This window comes from Schistocerca cancellata, chromosome 1, assembly GCF_023864275.1.
Source record: "Schistocerca cancellata isolate TAMUIC-IGC-003103 chromosome 1, iqSchCanc2.1, whole genome shotgun sequence".
In the NCBI taxonomy this organism is placed as follows: Eukaryota; Metazoa; Arthropoda; class Insecta; order Orthoptera; family Acrididae; genus Schistocerca; species Schistocerca cancellata.
Window position 1 is genome coordinate 554,950,479 of NC_064626.1, and position 18,331 is coordinate 554,968,809.

At 38.8% G+C, this 18,331-nt stretch overlaps 1 protein-coding gene across 1 annotated transcript in view; it reads left to right on the forward strand.

Annotated features, from left to right (window-relative positions):
- Positions 1 to 2,099: 2,099 nt before the first annotated feature.
- LOC126180600 (adenylate kinase) overlaps positions 2,100 to 18,331 on the forward strand; it is a 41,059-nt gene continuing 24,827 nt past the window's right edge. The window contains exons 1-4 of the mRNA XM_049924706.1: positions 2,100 to 2,372; positions 2,920 to 3,037; positions 12,360 to 12,478; positions 12,561 to 12,728. Of these exons, the coding sequence (XP_049780663.1) occupies positions 2,265 to 2,372; positions 2,920 to 3,037; positions 12,360 to 12,478; positions 12,561 to 12,728 (513 nt within the window). The 5' untranslated portion in view covers positions 2,100 to 2,264. The remainder of the gene's footprint in view (positions 2,373 to 2,919; positions 3,038 to 12,359; positions 12,479 to 12,560; positions 12,729 to 18,331) is intronic.

The window sequence follows — 18,331 nt, forward strand, 5'->3', positions numbered from 1 at the left end:
GCATGGATGTGTGTGATGTCCTTAGGTTAGTTAGGTTTAAGTAGTTCTAAGTTCTAGGGGGCTGATGACCACAGTAGTTAAGTTCCATAGTGCTCAGAGCCATTTGAACCATTTTTGTGTGACTTCGAGAAGTCAGTCTTGTTGGTGCAGATATTGTTGCTACCATATTGTAATGTATTAATGATTCTTCAAAATCTTGTCTTGGTTTTGATTCTGTTTCCATGTGATTATTGAAGTCTCCACATATAACGATGTTTTTCTCCTGTTCATTTTTAGTTAATTAGAATTTTTTTTTAGAAAGATGCTAATCTTACCAATTGGTGATCTGTACACAGAAAACAATCTAGTCACCAGTCACTACACAAGTAATTTCAAAATCGTTTTCTCTAGCTATGGGTAATCTCAAATCTTTTCTATTTACAGTTTTTAGGGGCTTTCCTGTTTTAATATATAACTCCACCATTTTATGTTTAGATACACAGAAATAGCTGTAAAAGATATAGTCCTTTATTGTCAAGTTAGCTATCTGACTTTCAGTTAGATCTTGTTCATTGATACATACTATGTCTGGTTGTACTTCACTTAGAACTACTTCTGCTTCTAGTTTCTTGTTACCAATGTATTGAATATTCTGAGGTAGTACTTTTATGTAACTTTTCTTTTGCTGGCTTACATGTTGTGGGCTGCCGTCTGAGAGCGTATTCCATAGTCCCACCTTTTTTGTGTGGTGCTTGTATTTTGCTTTTTTAGCTGCAGCAATTGATTTTTCACCTCCATCAGGCCATATTAGCTTCCCTTGCTTCCGGTTATTTTGCAGACATCTGCAAAAAATTTTGCTGAGTGCCTCAGACCATAATCTGTTTAAATGCATGCCATCATCTCTTAGGCAGTTTTCACATAGGAATTTGTTTGGGTGCATGAAAACTGTCCCAAGACGATCAAACTGTTCTTTGACAGCATATTTTATTTGGAAGAAATATTTGCCTTTCACTGACTTCCTTTTTATGATTCTTTAAGTATCAGTTCGGAACCAGCAGACGCACACCTTCACAAACGAATCGTTTTTTTTTTTTTTTTTCGTTAATAATTTCTTCTTCACTGATGCTTCTTAACGAATTTGTTCCAACATGTATAAAGACAACGCTGAAACTAGTCTTGGTTTCAGAATCCGGTTTTGAATTCGTCTGTTTTGAATTTATCATATTTTTTAAAATATTTGCCGAGTTGTTGTGTTCTAATTGGTCGATTTTGCAGTTGGGGACAGCAATATTTTTCAGCAGCGAATCATCAATTATTAGAAACTCATTTTCGTTCCCTTGCATAGCTGTGGTCTTGTCTTTTCTTTTTCTGTATGTCATCATTTTCCATTTATATTTATCTACAGGTTTTTGTTTGCTGAGTGTACAGTAACATCGGAAACGCTGGCAGTGTTGTTTTTAGCGTTCATAGGCGCACTAGTATTTTCGCGGACTTGCTTTTCCGCTTGATTTTTATCTCTCTCTCTCTCTCTCTCTCTCTCTCTCTCTCTCACACACACACACACACACACACACACACACTGGACTGCTTTTCATGTATTAATTTATCATTTTTTTGGTTTTTTTGTATTTAAATGTCACTTTGTAGTTGCTTTGCAATTTCGTTTTTCGAGTCCACTGCACTTAAAACATCGGCAGTTTCGTCACGCAAAAAGCCTTGGCATGTCAACGGAAAAACATAGCTGATGAATTTCAGATTTACTTTCGCTGACTTTTCGCGTCGCCAGAAGTTGCACTTTATGCACGAAACACCTTTCATCACTCGATTTTCACATTCTCTACACGAAGAGCTGATTATCTTTTCCTTTTGAACAAGACCGAGTTGGTACGACACTTTTCTCTAGGCGCGATCTTGAATTTTGTTTTTAAAAAACACCTGACTAAACTTTGCTTTTACTTAGTAAAAGAAATCTTGGTTTACAGAACACATCATTTGTAAATATTTCGCTTGTCGTCTGCTCTCTACTGAACATTGTTATTCAAGGATCCTTGCTGTTAATTTTTGTGACCGTCTTCTTCTCCATGTACGATCATATTCGATTAGCTATGTTCTTTCTCGTAAGTACTTTGTGATGGCCATGTGAGACGTGGTTGTTTTTATCTTCGCGAGGGATGGCGGCGATGTAATGCTGGTAGCAAGTTGATTGCTTGTTTGTGCATGTGACACAGTGGTACATTTTGTATCCTCCAATTGAAGTCTGTTGAGAGCAAGCGCAGACAAATACAATGCCACCTCAAACTGCTGAAGTTCCTAAAGAGGAACCAGCTGACACAACACCTGCAGGAATAAAGGCTGTTCTTTTAGGACCACCGGGCTCCGGCAAGGGCACACAGGTGAGCTTCAAAGTCATTTTTACATCTTAGTCGAAAGTCCAAAGTTTGGAATCCATTGTTCTTGGAACTGCTCTAACAATGAAATATTTATTTAATCAAGGAACGGTTAGCGACAGGTCGATATTATCAATTTACATATATTAATTTATACATTTGTAAAACGTGTTATTTGGGATACATGATCAGCGAATATATTAAAAGTGGCAGTCGTTTATTTCTGCGGTTTCGACTGCGTATCACATTTATTAATACTTTTTTCGAATATTTTTCAAAGTGGTTTCATGATTTCGGCATAAAACGATGATCGAAAAGAGCTGCCTGGGTGATTACAAGATTTCTCAGTTGGAAGCCATTGTGATAGATACGGCCAACTTTCGACTAGATTTTTTTATGTAGATAAAAAAAAAAAGAAAATTTTGCATGCTCAGTGGGATGATGGAACACGAAACTAATTTCTGGTTGTGTGTCAGCGATGATCCAATTTTACTGTAGAATTATAAATTTAATATGCACTTACGCTATGCTTTCAGATTTTTATTTTTTGCAGGCTCCACTACTTAGGAACAAATATTGTGTGTGTCATCTGTCGACTGGCGATATGCTGCGTGCAGAAATATCCTCTGGCTCCCTTCTGGGAAAACAGCTGAAGAAAACAATGGATGAAGGTGAGCCTTTTTATGAAACACATTGAAAATTGATCCAAATCTGAGTATGTATCTTGTTGCAACTGTTGTGTTCAGTATGCTAACTAGTCGTGTGTTATTCTAAGACATGTCCACTGGTAAATATGATAGCCAATTTCTGCAATGCTGGGCTCAGTATTAGAGTTAACAGACCACGGTTCAGAATTTTACATTCTGGAGTTCGTGATGAAATTTTGTGATTGATGAAACCAAGGTTTAAGTTTTAATGTTGAATGCACTTATCCTACTCTCTTGCCTTTCACTGCCTAACTAAACCTAATAGTTGAATGCAAGGGCAAGAAAAGCTAAGTGTTCCAACTGGCGATGTTCAGAGATCAGTCTTTCTGCTGGCATCTGTTTCGACCTTCATCCATAATCTGAAATGTGGTGTTCAGTGTTGGGAGAGAGCACTGAGGGTCAGTGTTAGTTTCGGCCTTTACTCAAGTGGCAAGCTAATTTTTCTTTGCAACTGATTTGGTAAATCGAAAAGAAAGAAGGTGGCAGTAGCTCAAAAACATTTGGAACTACAGTTCAGAATAGGTTACAGGGAGAGACATATCTTGCTCTTGTTGTTTAGCTTGTTCTGTGGATCATAATTCTGACTTCTTGTGCGGGCGCCCACACACCCATTACTATACAGAATAAGATACCATAAGTTTTGAAGTAGGAAAACATAGTAGAATAAGCTAGAAATCTATGAAACGCATATATGGAAATGGTGGAAGAGTATTTATGGTATAGCAGCTTAATAGCACAACTAAGGAACCTGACATCTGAAGATAAGGAATGACGGGGTATGTGTAGCTCCTCGACAACCTACTAAAAACAAGACATAAATAAAGCAGGAAATACGAAATTCGAAAACAAAACCTACATTCCAGTGGTTATTGCCATCTATGAAATTCCCATGTGTATTGAGTCTGAGGACGCTAACCTTCGCATAATCTTTCATGATTAAAGTTGTGTAAAAAAAACTTTATAAAAGTAAACCCAAATGACAATTTTGAAATTTAATTTACGTTACTGACAACCTCTCAACTATTTCCCAATTTCAAGAATAATTGCTTTACTCTGAAATGCGAAGCAAGTAGTTCAAACTCATGTATAAGTTGCTGGTTGCCAGCTAAAAAACTTATTGTCGACCTTATCTTTACAGTTTCCCAACCAGGAAATCTACAGGGTGTTTCAAAAATGACCAGTATATTTGAAACGGCAATAAAAACTAAACGAGCAGCGATAGAAATACACCATTTGTTGCAATATGCTTGGGACAACAGTGCATTTTCAGGCGGACAAACTTTCGAAATTACAGTAGTTACAATTTTCAACAACAGATGGCGCTGCAAGTGATGTGAACGATATAGAAGACAACGCAGTCTGTGGATGCGCCATTCTGTACGTCGTCTTTCTGCTGTAAGCGTGTGCTGTTCACAACGTGCAAGTGTGCTGTAGACAATATGGTTTATTCCTTAGAACAGAGGATTTTTCTGGTGTTGGAATTCCACCGCCTAGAACACAGTGTTGTTGCAACAAGACGAAGTTTTCAGCGGAGGTGTAATGTAACCAAAGGACCGAAAAGCGATACAATAAAGGATCTGTTTGAAAAATTTCAACGGACTGGGAATGTGACGGATGAACGTGCTGGAAAGGTAGGGCGACCGCATACGGCAACCACAGAGGGCAACGCGCAGCTAGTGCAGCAGGTGATCCAACAGCGGCCTTGGGTTTCCGTTCGCAGCGTTGCAGCTGCGGTCCAAATGACGACAACGTCCACGTATCGTCTCGTGCGCCAGAGTTTACACCTCTATCCATACAAAATTCAAACGCGGCAACCCCTCAGCGCCGCTACCATTGCTGCATGAGACACATTCGCTAACGATTTAGTGCACAGGATTGATGGCGGCGATATGCATGTGGGCACCATTTGGTTTACTGACGAAGCTTATTTTTACCTGGACGGCTTCGTCAATAAACAGAACTGGCGCATATGGGGAGCCGAAAAGCCCCATGTTGCAGTCCCATCGTCCCTGCATCCTCAAAAAGTACTGGTCTGGGCCGCCATTTCTTCCAAAGGAATCATTGGCCCATTTTTCAGATCCGAAACGATTACTGCATCACGCTATCTGGACATTCTTCGTGAATTTGTGGCGGTACAAACTGCCTTAGACGACACTGCGAACACCTCGTGGTTTATGCAAGATGGTGCCCGGCCACATCGCACGGCCGACGTCTTTAATTTCCTGAATGAATATTTCGATGATCGTGTGATTGCTTTGGGCTATCCGAAACATACAGGAGGCGGCGTGGATTGGCCTCCCTATTCGCCAGACATGAACCCCTGTGACTTCTTTCTGTGGGGACACTTGAAAGACCAGGTGTAGCGCCAGAATCCAGAAACAATTGAGCAGCTGAAGCAGTACATCTCATCTGCATGTGAAGCCATTCCGCCAGACACGTTGTCAAAGGTTTCGGGTAATTTCATTCAGAGACTACGCCATATTATTGCTACGCATGGTGGATATGTGGAAAATATCGTACTATAGAGTTTCCCAGACCGCAGCGCCATCTGTTGTTGAAAATTGTAACTACTGTAATTTCGAAAGTTTGTCTGCCTGAAAATGTACTGTTGTCCCAAGCATATTGCAACAAACGGTGTATTTCTATCGCTGCTCGTTTAGTTTTTATTGCCGTTTCAAATATATCGGTCATTTTTGAAACACCCTGTAAAATCTCACTGTGACCTCCTTAGGAAATTTGCAAATAAAACATTGTCACTTTTCATTTCTCATACTTTCATTTAGCTATTTCTTTGCATATATTTTTTACCTACAGCCACTTTTTCATTTTCATGTACTGTTGCCTTTTCATCATAATAAACGCTGCACAAGCTCCCAAGCAAATAAAGGGATACATAGCAGGGTTCTCGCGGAGTGAGGCAATGTTTGGACACGAGAATGCCCATGCATACATGTGTTCTTCCCACAAATGTTTGTGCATGTCCTTTTATTCCTGTGCATCTGCTATTGTGCACAAGAAACGAGACATGTTGGCATATCTTAAGAGTAGTCCAGCAGATACAGTAGTCTTAGGCAGTAAGTTGTTTACATCACTGTATAGGTGGTAAGATTTGCACGACTAAATGTCTCACTTCTTTTTGTACCACACTGGGAAAAATTGAAATGAGCATATGGCATTGTTGGCCGGGAGGCCCCATCCGGGGAAGTTCAGCCGCCAAGTGCAAGTCTTATTTCAGTCAACACCACATTGGGTGACTTGCGTACTGGTGATGAGAATGAAATGATGATGAGACAACACAATACAGAGTCCCTGAGCGGAGAAAATCTCCAACCCGGCCGGGAATCTAACTCGGGCCCACTTGCATGGGAGGCCCATAGCCACCCAGCTAAGCAGTACACTAAGGCCGAAGATGGATACAGTCTCACATTCTCCTTCTAATGTTATGATCACGAATGTTACTGTTTTGAACCTGTGATTCTTTGCAACAAACTTCATAAAAGAGTAACTGTAGGCTACACCAAAGATTATCTAATATTATTATGTACTTGTGTACAAAATATTCTTCTTTTTCCTCAATAATGAGTTACCCCCAGAATATTGTACCATAAGACAGTGGGAAAAGTCAGTCAGATTTCCAACACTTTTGTCTCCAAATTCTGAAGAGAGAAGGAATATTTGGACTTTATCATCCTGTTGGTATAGTGGTCATTAGAGATGGAACACAAGCTTGGATGGTTTCAAGGATGGGGAAGGAAGTGATTTAGGAAAATCATGGAAACCCTAAATCTTGATGGTCAGGTGTGGGTTTTAACGGTCTTTCCAATGTGAGTCCAATGTTGTAACCACAAATTCTGATACTGTCTGTAGCACAGAGACTGCAGGCTGGTAATATGTGATTTCCAGTTCAGGTTCTTTTTCTGTATAAAAATTTAACAATTTAGAACATTCTGTTTTAAGTTTTCATCCATCTTTAAGCATTATTTCTAATGGTGTGGTAAGGCCTTATGCTCTGTATTGTGTGCTCTCTAAATTCATTGGCAGTTAATTTTCAGATAAACACTTATTAAATTTCAGGGAAATTTTATTTATATTTAGATCCGAAAAATGTGTGAATGAAGGTATTTTCTTTGAAATGTGATGTCATATGTTAGATGGTGTCTTTGGTCTATTTGTGTCTTTCACTTACCTTCATCTACATATGTACTCCGCTAGGCACAAAGCGGTGTGACAGGGCACTATTTGCGCCAAAGTCATATTTCTCCTCCTCTTTTCCACTTGCGGCTCGTGCGAGGGAAAAACAGCTGTCTGAATACCTCAGTACGAGCTTTAATTTCCCTTATCTTTGAAAGTTGATGGGAATAATATATGCTCTACATCATAGGTGAAGATTGGATTGTGTAAATTAATGAGCAGCCCCTTCCATTAAGTGCGTTGTCTTTCTGCAAGTATGTCCCACTTCAAACTTTCTATGAGATTTGTAACGTTCTCGTGATGGCTAAATTTACCAGTCACGAATCTTGCTGCTCTTCTTCGGACCTTCTCAATCTCTTGAATCAGACCGTACTGGTAAGGGATTCACACAGATGAACAATACTGTGACTGCACAAACTGAAATATTGTAAGCGATTTCCTTTGTTGAAGGACTACATCGCTTCAGCATTCTACCAGTAACACTCAATCTAAAGTTCGTCTTGCCTGTTACTTGTTTAATCTGATCGTTCCATTTGAGATCATTTTGAATAGTCACACCCAGATACTTGACAGGTGTTAACGCTTCCAAAGACTGGGCATTTATTTTGTACTTGTACATTAATGGGGATTTTTGCTTCATACACAGTAGTTACACTTACTAATATTGAGAGATAATTGTCAGTCATTACACCACACATTTATTTTCTGCAAATCCTCATTGATTTGTTCACAACTTTCATGTGATACTTCTTTCCTGTAGAGTACAGCATCATCGGCAAACAGTCTAATACCGCTGTCAGTACCATCAACCAGATAATTTATGTAAGTTGTAAAAAGCGGCGGACTTATTACGCTGCCCTGGGGCACACCTGATGTTATGCTTGTTTCTGTTGAAGTCTCCTCATTCAGGACAACATGCTGCTCTCTGTCTGTTAGTAAACTTTCTATCCAGCTGCATATGCCATCGGATAGGCCGTAAGCATGCGCTTTTTGGTGCAGGCGACAGTGTGGAATTGAGTCGAACACCTTTTGGAAGTCGAGATATATGGCATCAACCTTAGAGTATCTGGAGCCTGTTGTATATCATGTACAAAGAGGGCCAACTGTGTCTCGCATGACTGGTGTTTCCTAAAACCATGCTGGTTTCTGCAGATGAGCTTCTCAGAGTCTAGAAAGGTCATTGTGTTGGAACACAAAGTATGTTCCATGATTCTGCAACAAATAGCTCTTGGTGAAATCACCCAGTAATTATGTGCATCCAATTTTCTACCCTTTTTATAGGTTGCTGTGACCTGGGCCTTCTATCAGTCCCATGGAACTTTCCGCTGTTCCAATGATCTCTGATAGATGATGGATAAGAATGGTGCTATATTTGTAGCATAGTCAACACAAAACACTAAACATTATTTCAGCCATCCTTGCGTTTATTCAATAATTGAAAAGGGAATGGTGCTGCAGTCCTCTACCGAAAAAGTGTTTTTGAAAGCTAGGTTTAGAATTTCTGCCTTCTGTTTATCATCATCCATTACATTACTTGTACTGTCAGCAACAGAAGGTATTGAATTGTTTGTAGCGTTCATAGATTTTACATTTGACCAAAATTTTTTGGGGTTATTTTTAGTCTGCAGATAAAATATTGCTTTCAAATTTGTTAAAATAATCTCTCATTGACCTTTTGACAGCTGCTTTCATTTTGTATAATTTCTGTTCGTCAGCAGGGTAGTGACTACGTTTAAAACAACTGTGCAAAAGTATCTGCTTTCTCAGCAACTTCCTAATATGTTTGTTGAACCAAGGTGGATCCTTTTTGCTAGGCACATATTTCTCTAACATGTGGCGGACAATACCTGTAAATTCCGACCAAAGATGCTCAATATCTTTGTGTCCTGCGGTGAATGCTTCGAGCTAACTATGAAGATATTCATTAAAGACACTTTTATTTGCTTTCCCAAACAAGAAAACGCTACACTGATTTTTTGTAACTTCCACTGGCATAGAAGCCACGATGACATTATGGTCGCTAATACCTTCTTTTAAATTAACTTCCTCAAAAAGATCAGGTCCATTTGTCCCCAAGATACCTAATATATTCTCTTCTTGAGTTGGTTTTCTAACCAATTGCTCAAGGTTGTTTGTTGAGAGCACTCCTAGAATAACTTCTCACGGGTCTTTGCTTCTGCCCCCTGTGATAAAAATGTAATTTTCCCAGTCAGTGGATGCCAGATTAGTCTCCACCTATAACTAATGGATAATTTAGATATTTATTTCCTATGTACTCAAGACTTTCCCTGAAACATTCTGTGACATTTGTTATGGTTGCTGTCGGTCTGGAAAAACATCCTAATACAATGGTCACTCCTTGTCTGCTTGACAGCTTTATCCAGACTATTTCACAGTCTGGCCCAGTATCAATCTCAACTGGGTTTAAACAGCTTTCAACTGCAATGAACACACCACCTCCCATATCATCAGTCTTATCCTTCCTAAACATTGTCCTATCAGAGTTAAAAATTTCACTGCTATTTATGTCCGGTTTCAACCAGCTTTTGGTACCTAATACAATATTGGCATTACTACTGTTTATTTCGGAGAGTAACTCGGGGATCTTGTTACGGACACTTTGACAACTTACTAACATGAGATTTAGCATATTTAAATCCTTTGGGATGACCTGTTTAGGCGAACTAACAATTTTTTACAGTTGGTACACCATCAGTGTCATGAACTGGTAATGTTTTCAGGGCAACAGTTTTTCCCGTGGGGAGAAACCTCATCTAAAGAACACCCATGTGCACACCCCAAGTACTGTGCTACCCATGCAGCTGCTTCCTGTGTGTAGTGCATCCCTGGTCTATCAAGGGGCATCCTACAACATTCTGCCCCATAGTATAGGTTGAGGAATCTGCATCCATTTTAGTCACAGAGTTGACATAGCCTCTGGTTTAGATTCAACTTGGGTTATAAAAGTCGTTCATTTGGTTTGTTTAAAACATCCCATTTAGTTATTAAAGGTGGTAGTTTAGATTGTGTTGTTTATTTGATGTGTACCTCTAGTACAGATGGCAAATCTGTATTGCAATACTATTGTTCTGTTTTGGCCAGTCTTGTTATCATTGCCTTGCGTTTTTAAAGTGAAGGCTGTCGTGACAGATGGAACTGTAGTGGACCCAGTCACAACGTGATAATTTGCGTAAGAGTGGTGAAAGCCATTGAATATGTCATAATAATATACATAGTTCCGTCATCAGTTTATCATTTCTTGAGGCTCAAATCTCCTCTACATTAATGATGTCATTGTCCCATCACCACACTTTGACATTGCTTACTGGTCTCCTGCAAAGGTCTAGTAAACAAAACTACTGTGTGTTAATCACCAGCCACAAGAAGTAACTGACATATTATAAATAACAAATGCCAGCAGCATATACAACTGAAACATATGGGGGGGGGGGGGGAATCCCAGACATCCTGTATGTAACATATGACATTAACATTTCAAGGAGTATTTTAATAGCTAGTGTTGGTCACAAGATCTGGCTCAAATTGGCACTAAGGGTAGAAATATGTCCTGAATTATGGATAATGTTTTAAGGTTCCCTTAGTGGTAAAATTGCATGTTTGTGGCATACTATAGGAAATAGTCTAAAAATAGTGAATATTGTTCTTCCATGGAGATAAGGATTTAATGGATTCCAAAATGGTAGCTGTGAAACTTGTGAAGATGCAGTACCTTATCAAATAAGGTCCACTGCCCAGATACTGGAATCCCATTTAAGACATATGGGGCTCAAATCATTTTCACAGACTCCTATTATTTTCTGCAGTTTCTTAACTCACTTGAAATTAATACTAAGATGGTTTATACAGAAGGATCAGAACTGAGTGAAAAACTAGCAGACTTATTGACTGATGGTAACTGTGATGCAGACTGAGATGTGTGTGGGTATTTTTGGCCAGTTAGAACCTATATAATTATACAGTCTGTTACAGATAAAGTGCTCGCTTGAATTTAAACAATAGGTATTCAGACACCATACCTGCTGTTTGCACTAAGTGTATTAGTATTTCATCTTTGCTCTTTATTATGTGAGCTATTTGGAAAGTAAACTCCATTAGGCTACTAATAAAGTACTGGTATACTTAAAGCAAATTTATTAAAAGAATCTGAGGACCACACTACTTTTACTACTTGCGTGCAATGGCTATTCACATTTAAGTATTTATCATTCAGTTGTCAAATTCCTCTGTTTAAAATTCTAATGCCTGGCATTGCACCCAGATTGTGATATCTCCATGAAATTCTTTATCAGAAGAAAAAACCACTTTCACATTTGCATATTGAAGGAGCCAGGTATGGGCTGTAGGGCAGATGTTAGTGAAGTAAAATATAAGTATTGGACCCCCCCCCCTCCCCCATGCATTTTTCAATGTGGCACAGACGTAAACATTGGTCTTTGCTACTGGTCAGTTTGTTACTACAACCAGATTTTCTGCATGGAACTTGTGATATCCTTATTGGTTAGTTGCAATCTAATGCAAAGGGATGGAAGAATCTATGTAACATTGTCAGACAGTTAAGATACCATAAAACACTAGTTTCATTAATTTTGTTCTCGTCAACTTTCTCTTGCATGAAGTCCACATACTTCATAGGTTTCATTATTGTCAAACAGTTATAAGATTTTCACCATTAAAGCTGTATTAAATATCACAAGTTTTGTATGGCTGTTGTAAGGAAATGAAAGCAATGTTTTTCCCACCATTGTAACTCAGAGTGCAGTGACCTTTTGCACAAGGGTCTTGCCCACAAAAAAATTACAAAAAGAAAATGGGCCCAGGCTGAAGTGCTCCTGTAGCACACAGCTTAATATATCAGGAAGTTAGAGAAGTGTATACTGCATTGTAGGTAAAGTTTGCTCTGTTATTGAGATGGCAGGAATCAAGCCCACATATTTCCTGATGGCACTAAGTTTGCTAGTTAATAATCTTTGCTGTTATTTTCTAGTGAACCTATTTTACAATGACATTAAGCAGCAATGTTTTACATACTGTCTTAACTCAGTAAATTGAGTTTAATTTAATTTTTTTTTTTCAGGAAAACTTGTAAGTGATGAGCTTGTTGTTAATCTGATTGACACTAATCTTGATCGTCCAGAATGTAAAAATGGGTTTCTTTTAGACGGTTTTCCAAGAACTGTCCCACAGGCAGAGAAGGTAAAAACTGTAAAACTGATTTCCTTAGGCAATGGAGACTGTCCAAATACTTGTTGCAAATTTTTTGTCTTCTTTCTGTTAGCTGGATAAACTACTGGAGAAAAGAAATACTGCACTAGATGCTGTTGTGGAATTCAGTATTGATGACAATTATCTGGTCCGAAGAATTACAGGCCGGCTAATACATCCAGAAAGTGGTCGTTCGTATCATGAAGAATTTCATCCTCCAAAAGTTCCCATGAAAGATGATGTAAGTTGAAGATTTGTATGTGCACTTTTATTGTAAATGCATCCCACTCGATAGTAATAACTTTGGGACTGACTGTTGGATGAGGGGAGAGGATGGATCCTGAGTGATGTACAGTGTTCTTGTATGTCTTGCCTAGTATATTAAATAGTTGTGTAGAGACCGACGGGAGGGAATGGAAGTAGACAGACTTGTAAATTACGTCATCAGTGGTGGTGAGGATAATTATGAAGGCAGCAGTGACTGTGAAGCATACATAGATATTGCTGTCACATGTTTAACATTTTATTGCAACCACTGGATAAGTGTTCCGTTACAAACAGCAAACATTGTGAAGCAGTTCTTTACTTTTATCAAATTAACTCAAGGTAATTTTGTTGGAAGCGAGCACAGATTACATGCCTAACTGGTGTATTATACTCTCAAGACACTGAAAAACTTTATTAACATGTTGAATGCCAACTAAGAATTATCTTTTACTTAGTGATGCAGTTCCTGGCACCTATGGCAGATTAATTTGGGCAAATTGTTTGTACACAAATCTCGGCTCAAAAACATTAATTAGAGAAGTTTTTGAGTAAAGCCACAAGGCACATTTGCTGTCTGTTTATAGGTTGTGCTCTTCAAATGAACAAGAGCGTCATCAGACTATACAGTTTAAAGGTGGCTGACAGCACTAAAAATTTAAATGTATACTGTACTACTTAAACTTACTCATTAGTTATCCTTTTCAGCCATCTGGTCTCAGCATTATTCTGCAGCACCACTTTTCAAAAGCTTCTATTTTCTTCCTTTCTGAACTGCTTAGCATCCACATTTCACTTCAGTACAAGACTGTACTTCAGACAAATACCTTCAGAGAAGATTCTCAACACCAAAAATTTTATTTTATGCTAACAAACTTCTCTTTTGAAAAACACCATTTTTCACTATGGCCAGTCTGCATTTTATATCCTCTCACTTTTTATAATAGTCATTTATTTTTCTGCACAAATGATAAAACTCTACTACTTTCCCAATTCCTCATCACCTAATGTGATTCCCTTGCCTTTGCCTGATTTGATTACCCTTGTTTTGCATTTGATGATTTTATATTTTCAAGATACTATCCATTTCATAAATCTTCAGTCCTTTTTCAGTCCTTTGCATCTCTGACACAGAGAAGGGAATTATTGGCAAAACTCAGTTTCATTTCTTCCACTTGACCTTTAATTCTATCTCTAAATTTCTCATAGGTTTCCTTTTCTGCTTGCTCCATGTAGTGATTGAATATTATGGATAACAGGCTACAGTCCTGTCTCACTTCCTTATAAACTACTACTTTCCTGTCATGTTCTTTGACTGTTGTAACCATGGTCCAGCTTTTGTGGGTATCCTTTTGTTCACTGTATTTTATTCATGTCATCTTCAAAATTTAAAGGAGTGTATTGCAATCAGCATTGCCAAAAAGCTTACTCTAAATTTACAAATGCTATACTTGTAGTTTTGCATGTTCATAAATTCCTCCGGAACAGAGAGGTCAAGTTTTGCCAGTCTTTCCATTCACTGTTGCTTCTCTGAAAGGCAGCATCCTTCCAAGCAGTCTCCACACAGAGGAACGAACAGGAAACTATTTTACGGCCGGAATATTTTAAGTTAATTCCACCATTAAACAATACAGTAGAGAAGCAAGAATTTAGGTAGTTCTAGAAAAATATCTAGAGTATGTGGGTCATGGTTATTGCCTCCCTTAGACATAGGTGAGAACTTTTCTCATTAAAATATTTCTCAATATGGCAGAAAGAAATGCAGTTTCTGACTGTTGGTACCACTGTATTGTTGCCATTGTTGTTTTGAAATAAATCTCCTTTGTTGTTCGAGCAGTTGCACATTACTCGCAGTTTTAATAAAATGTCTCGTCAGTATCAGAGGTTTCTCACAGATGAAGAGGTGTCGGCTATAATAAATGAAGCAAGTGAAGGTGATGAAATTGATCCATAAGATGATGATACATTTGTGACATATGACAGTGACACAGTCATTGAAAATGAGTAAAGTTCAGAGTTCAACCCCTGATGAACGGCATGCAGCTGCTTCCACCATCATTGCTACAGCAAAAAGCTGTAGGGAATATATTACTGTGCTTCCAAGGCAAGTACAAAATATAGTGAATTTTTGTGAAGGTTTGATTTGTGGAGGCTTTACCTCTAGTGTGTCAGAATCTTTAAAAAAAAGTTTATAACTCCCAAAATAATGGAGATTATTGTGAACTGTACAAACCAAGAAGCTCGTAATAAGAACTTAAAACTTAACAACCATAGAAGGAATGTGCACCTTCATTGGTATTGTGATACTCATGGGCACAAATGAAGACACTAGACGGCCTCTTGAGGACTCATGGGGGAAAGTACTGGGATAGAATATCTATATAGCTACAGTGAGTCGTATTCGATGCAGAGAACTTCTGTCCCTGATTAGATTTGATGATAAAGAAACAAGAACTGAAAGACAAAAGCAGGATAAGTTTTGCCCCCTTTGTTAAGTTTTCGACAAAATTGACAAAATGTTTGTGAAATACTACATATCAAGTGCAGATTTAATGATCGATGAAATGCTCTCCCTATTTCGAGGAAGATGTCCCTTTAAGGTCTTTATGAAAGACAAGCCTGGGAAATATGGCATATTGATTAAGATGTTATCAGATGCACACACCTGGTATGTTCTAAAAATTGGGGTGTATGCAGGGATGGATGAACAACCTGCCAAGGAACGGAGTGCAAAGGCAGTTGTTAGATGCCTAGTGAATCTGCTGGCAGGAAGTGGAAGAAATAAAACATATCGTTATTATACATCCATAGACCTAGCTGAGGAGCTTTATAATGATAAGTTAACTTTGGTGGGAACATTGAAGAGTAACCGAAAACAAATACCAGAACAGCTAAAGAAGACGTAGGGTCGAGAGCTATATTCCTCTTAAGTTATTCACAGATCCAAAAACGGGCAATGCACCAGTTACCTTGATTTCATACATCTCCAAACTGAAGCCTACTAAGAATCTCCTACTTCTTTCCACACAACACAATGAGGAGGTGGATGAGTCAACAGAGGAAAAAAAAAGACAAACTCAGTCTCTACTACAATGAAACCAAAGGGGGCAGAGACAGCATTGATCAAATGACATGACATCATTCAGTGAAATGAGGGACGAGAAGGTGGCCATTATCTCTCTTTTCACCTTGATAGATATTGCCTGTCTCAATGCTGGAACAATTTTCATGATAAACAGCCCAAACTGGAATAAGAAGCAGGATAATGTAAGAAGGCTGTATCTGCTAGAATTAGGTAAACAGCTTTTTAGGCCTGCTGTGGAAGAGGGAACAAAGAAGACCATGGGTTTACAAAAGCCTATCACCTCTGCAATGGAAAGTTTTCTAGGGAAAATGCTGTTCAGCATTACTGCAACTGTTCAATCGGTTGAACTTTATTCGAGAGGAAGATGTCATATCTGTTTGAAGAGTAAACACTCCAAAAAGGAAAAAGACAAGATGACAAAAGTGTCTATAGTTTGTTGCAGATGTTCAAAGTGTGTGTTCCACTCTTCCTGAAAAAGCAGTCATATGCAAAGGTTGTGAAATTGAAAGTGGAAGTGAGTAGGAAGGAAAAACTCACTTGTCATTTCTGACTTTGATTTTCTATTTTCTTATTTGTGGTTTGCTGTTGTATGTTCTTTTATGATTTCTTAATGTAAGTCTGATGTATATGAAAGTATTAGTTTAATGATAAAAATTTCTCATATTCATTACTTTATTTATTGTATTTGTGTATGTTATAATGTTCCTGGTAACTATGGCAAGTGCGTTGCAACCTAGTAAAGAAATTCCAAGTTCATTAAATAATCAAAACAAAACAAACAAAAATGTTAAAAAGTGAAAAGAATGTGAGGGCAATTTTTGCCCCCCTCCCCTTCCATGTGACAGGTCCGAGTTTAGTGGTGCTAGGGTTAATGGGGAAATTATATCAATTAGTACATAACATGAAAGAGAATTCCTTAAAGTTTTGTTTAGTGTTAGTAGACATCAACGTGGGATCCATTTGTTGCCCTGCACACATAGAGATGGTATTCCACCTCTCACCATGCATTCACCAACTTTTCATATGTAACTGTCCCAACCACCACAATGATTCCTTCCCGTAAATAATTGATGTCCCTGATCTTTTCACTGCACACGTTTTTTATGTGGCCCCAAAAGAAAAATACCAGTGTGGTTAATCTGGGCTTCGTGGTGGCCAAGGTATTGGACCAGCCGTTCCTACCCACCTTCCTGGAAATAAAGTGTCAAGAGCTGCACGCACATTGTTACTGTAATGAGGTGGGGTGCCATCTTGTTGGAAAACCACAAGCCCTTTTTCCGTCTAGATGTCGTCCATTTGGGGAAAGATTCACTCTGTCGGTATGTCACAGTAAATATCCCACTTTCTTTCTACAAAAATGAAAGGACCAATCACACAATCTTCCATCAAGCTGCATCAGACATTAACTTTGGGGGAGTCGTCACAATTATGCTGAATAACTTAATGTGAATGCTCTGCCCCCCCCCCTCCCCCCCAAATTTTGCAGTTATGACGATTAACTGTTCCACTAACATGAAATGTAGTCTCATAAGAAAAGACACTTTTTTAAAAAAAAAAAAAAATGATACCATCAATTTGTGTAGAAAGTCAACAGCAAACTCATACCTTTTGATTTTATCAGTAGGCTTTATTTTACGTAACAGTTGCAATTTGTAGACATGCGACTTAAGTCTTCTACACACATCATCATACACAGTTCCTTTAGGCACTCCTAATTGTACACTACATCTGGCCAATTACTTCTTTGGGCTCTGAACACACGGATCTGTTCAACATAAACTTTAGAAGTTCTCGCTCTACCCGATAATTCTGCTTTTAAAATACTAACAGTTTCCTTGATAGGCTTAAGCCAATGACGGATAGTTTTTGCTGTAGGTGGTCCACCACCATACTGATGTCTAAAATTATGTTGCACCGTTAAAACTGACTCACTTTTCACAAGCCAAATAACACACTGTGCTTTCTGTTGCGGAGTACCTATTGTTGCTGAGTTGCTCTGAACTGCACTGCACACCTGGACTGAACTGAGAGAACAGAAGGGGGGGGGGGGGGGGGGGGGACAGCACTAGTGCCATCTCAAGGTCAAGGAGACCTGCCAACTGGAGGGGAGCGAAACTTTGATAGTTGATGACTCAAACACCACAAACTAGACTAGTGTTTGTCACTTTGTACAGGATGGGAGTGCCTATATTGTTGGCGACAATCCTAATAGATTTCGGCTTCCCAATCAGTGTTCGGTTTTTACTGCGGAGCTTTACGCTGTTCTCCAGGCTGTCCAATACATCCGTCGTCATAAGCAGCTACAGTATATTATATGCTCGGATTCGCTCGGCTATCTCCTCAACCTCCAAGCTCTTTATCCTGTCCACCCTCCGGTCCACCGGATTCAGGACTGCCTCCTCTGGATCCCAGGGCACATTAGAATCCACAGAAACCTTTATTGATATTGAGATGCTGCGAGAAGTCTATGGTGATGAGTGCTTAGTGTTACAAAT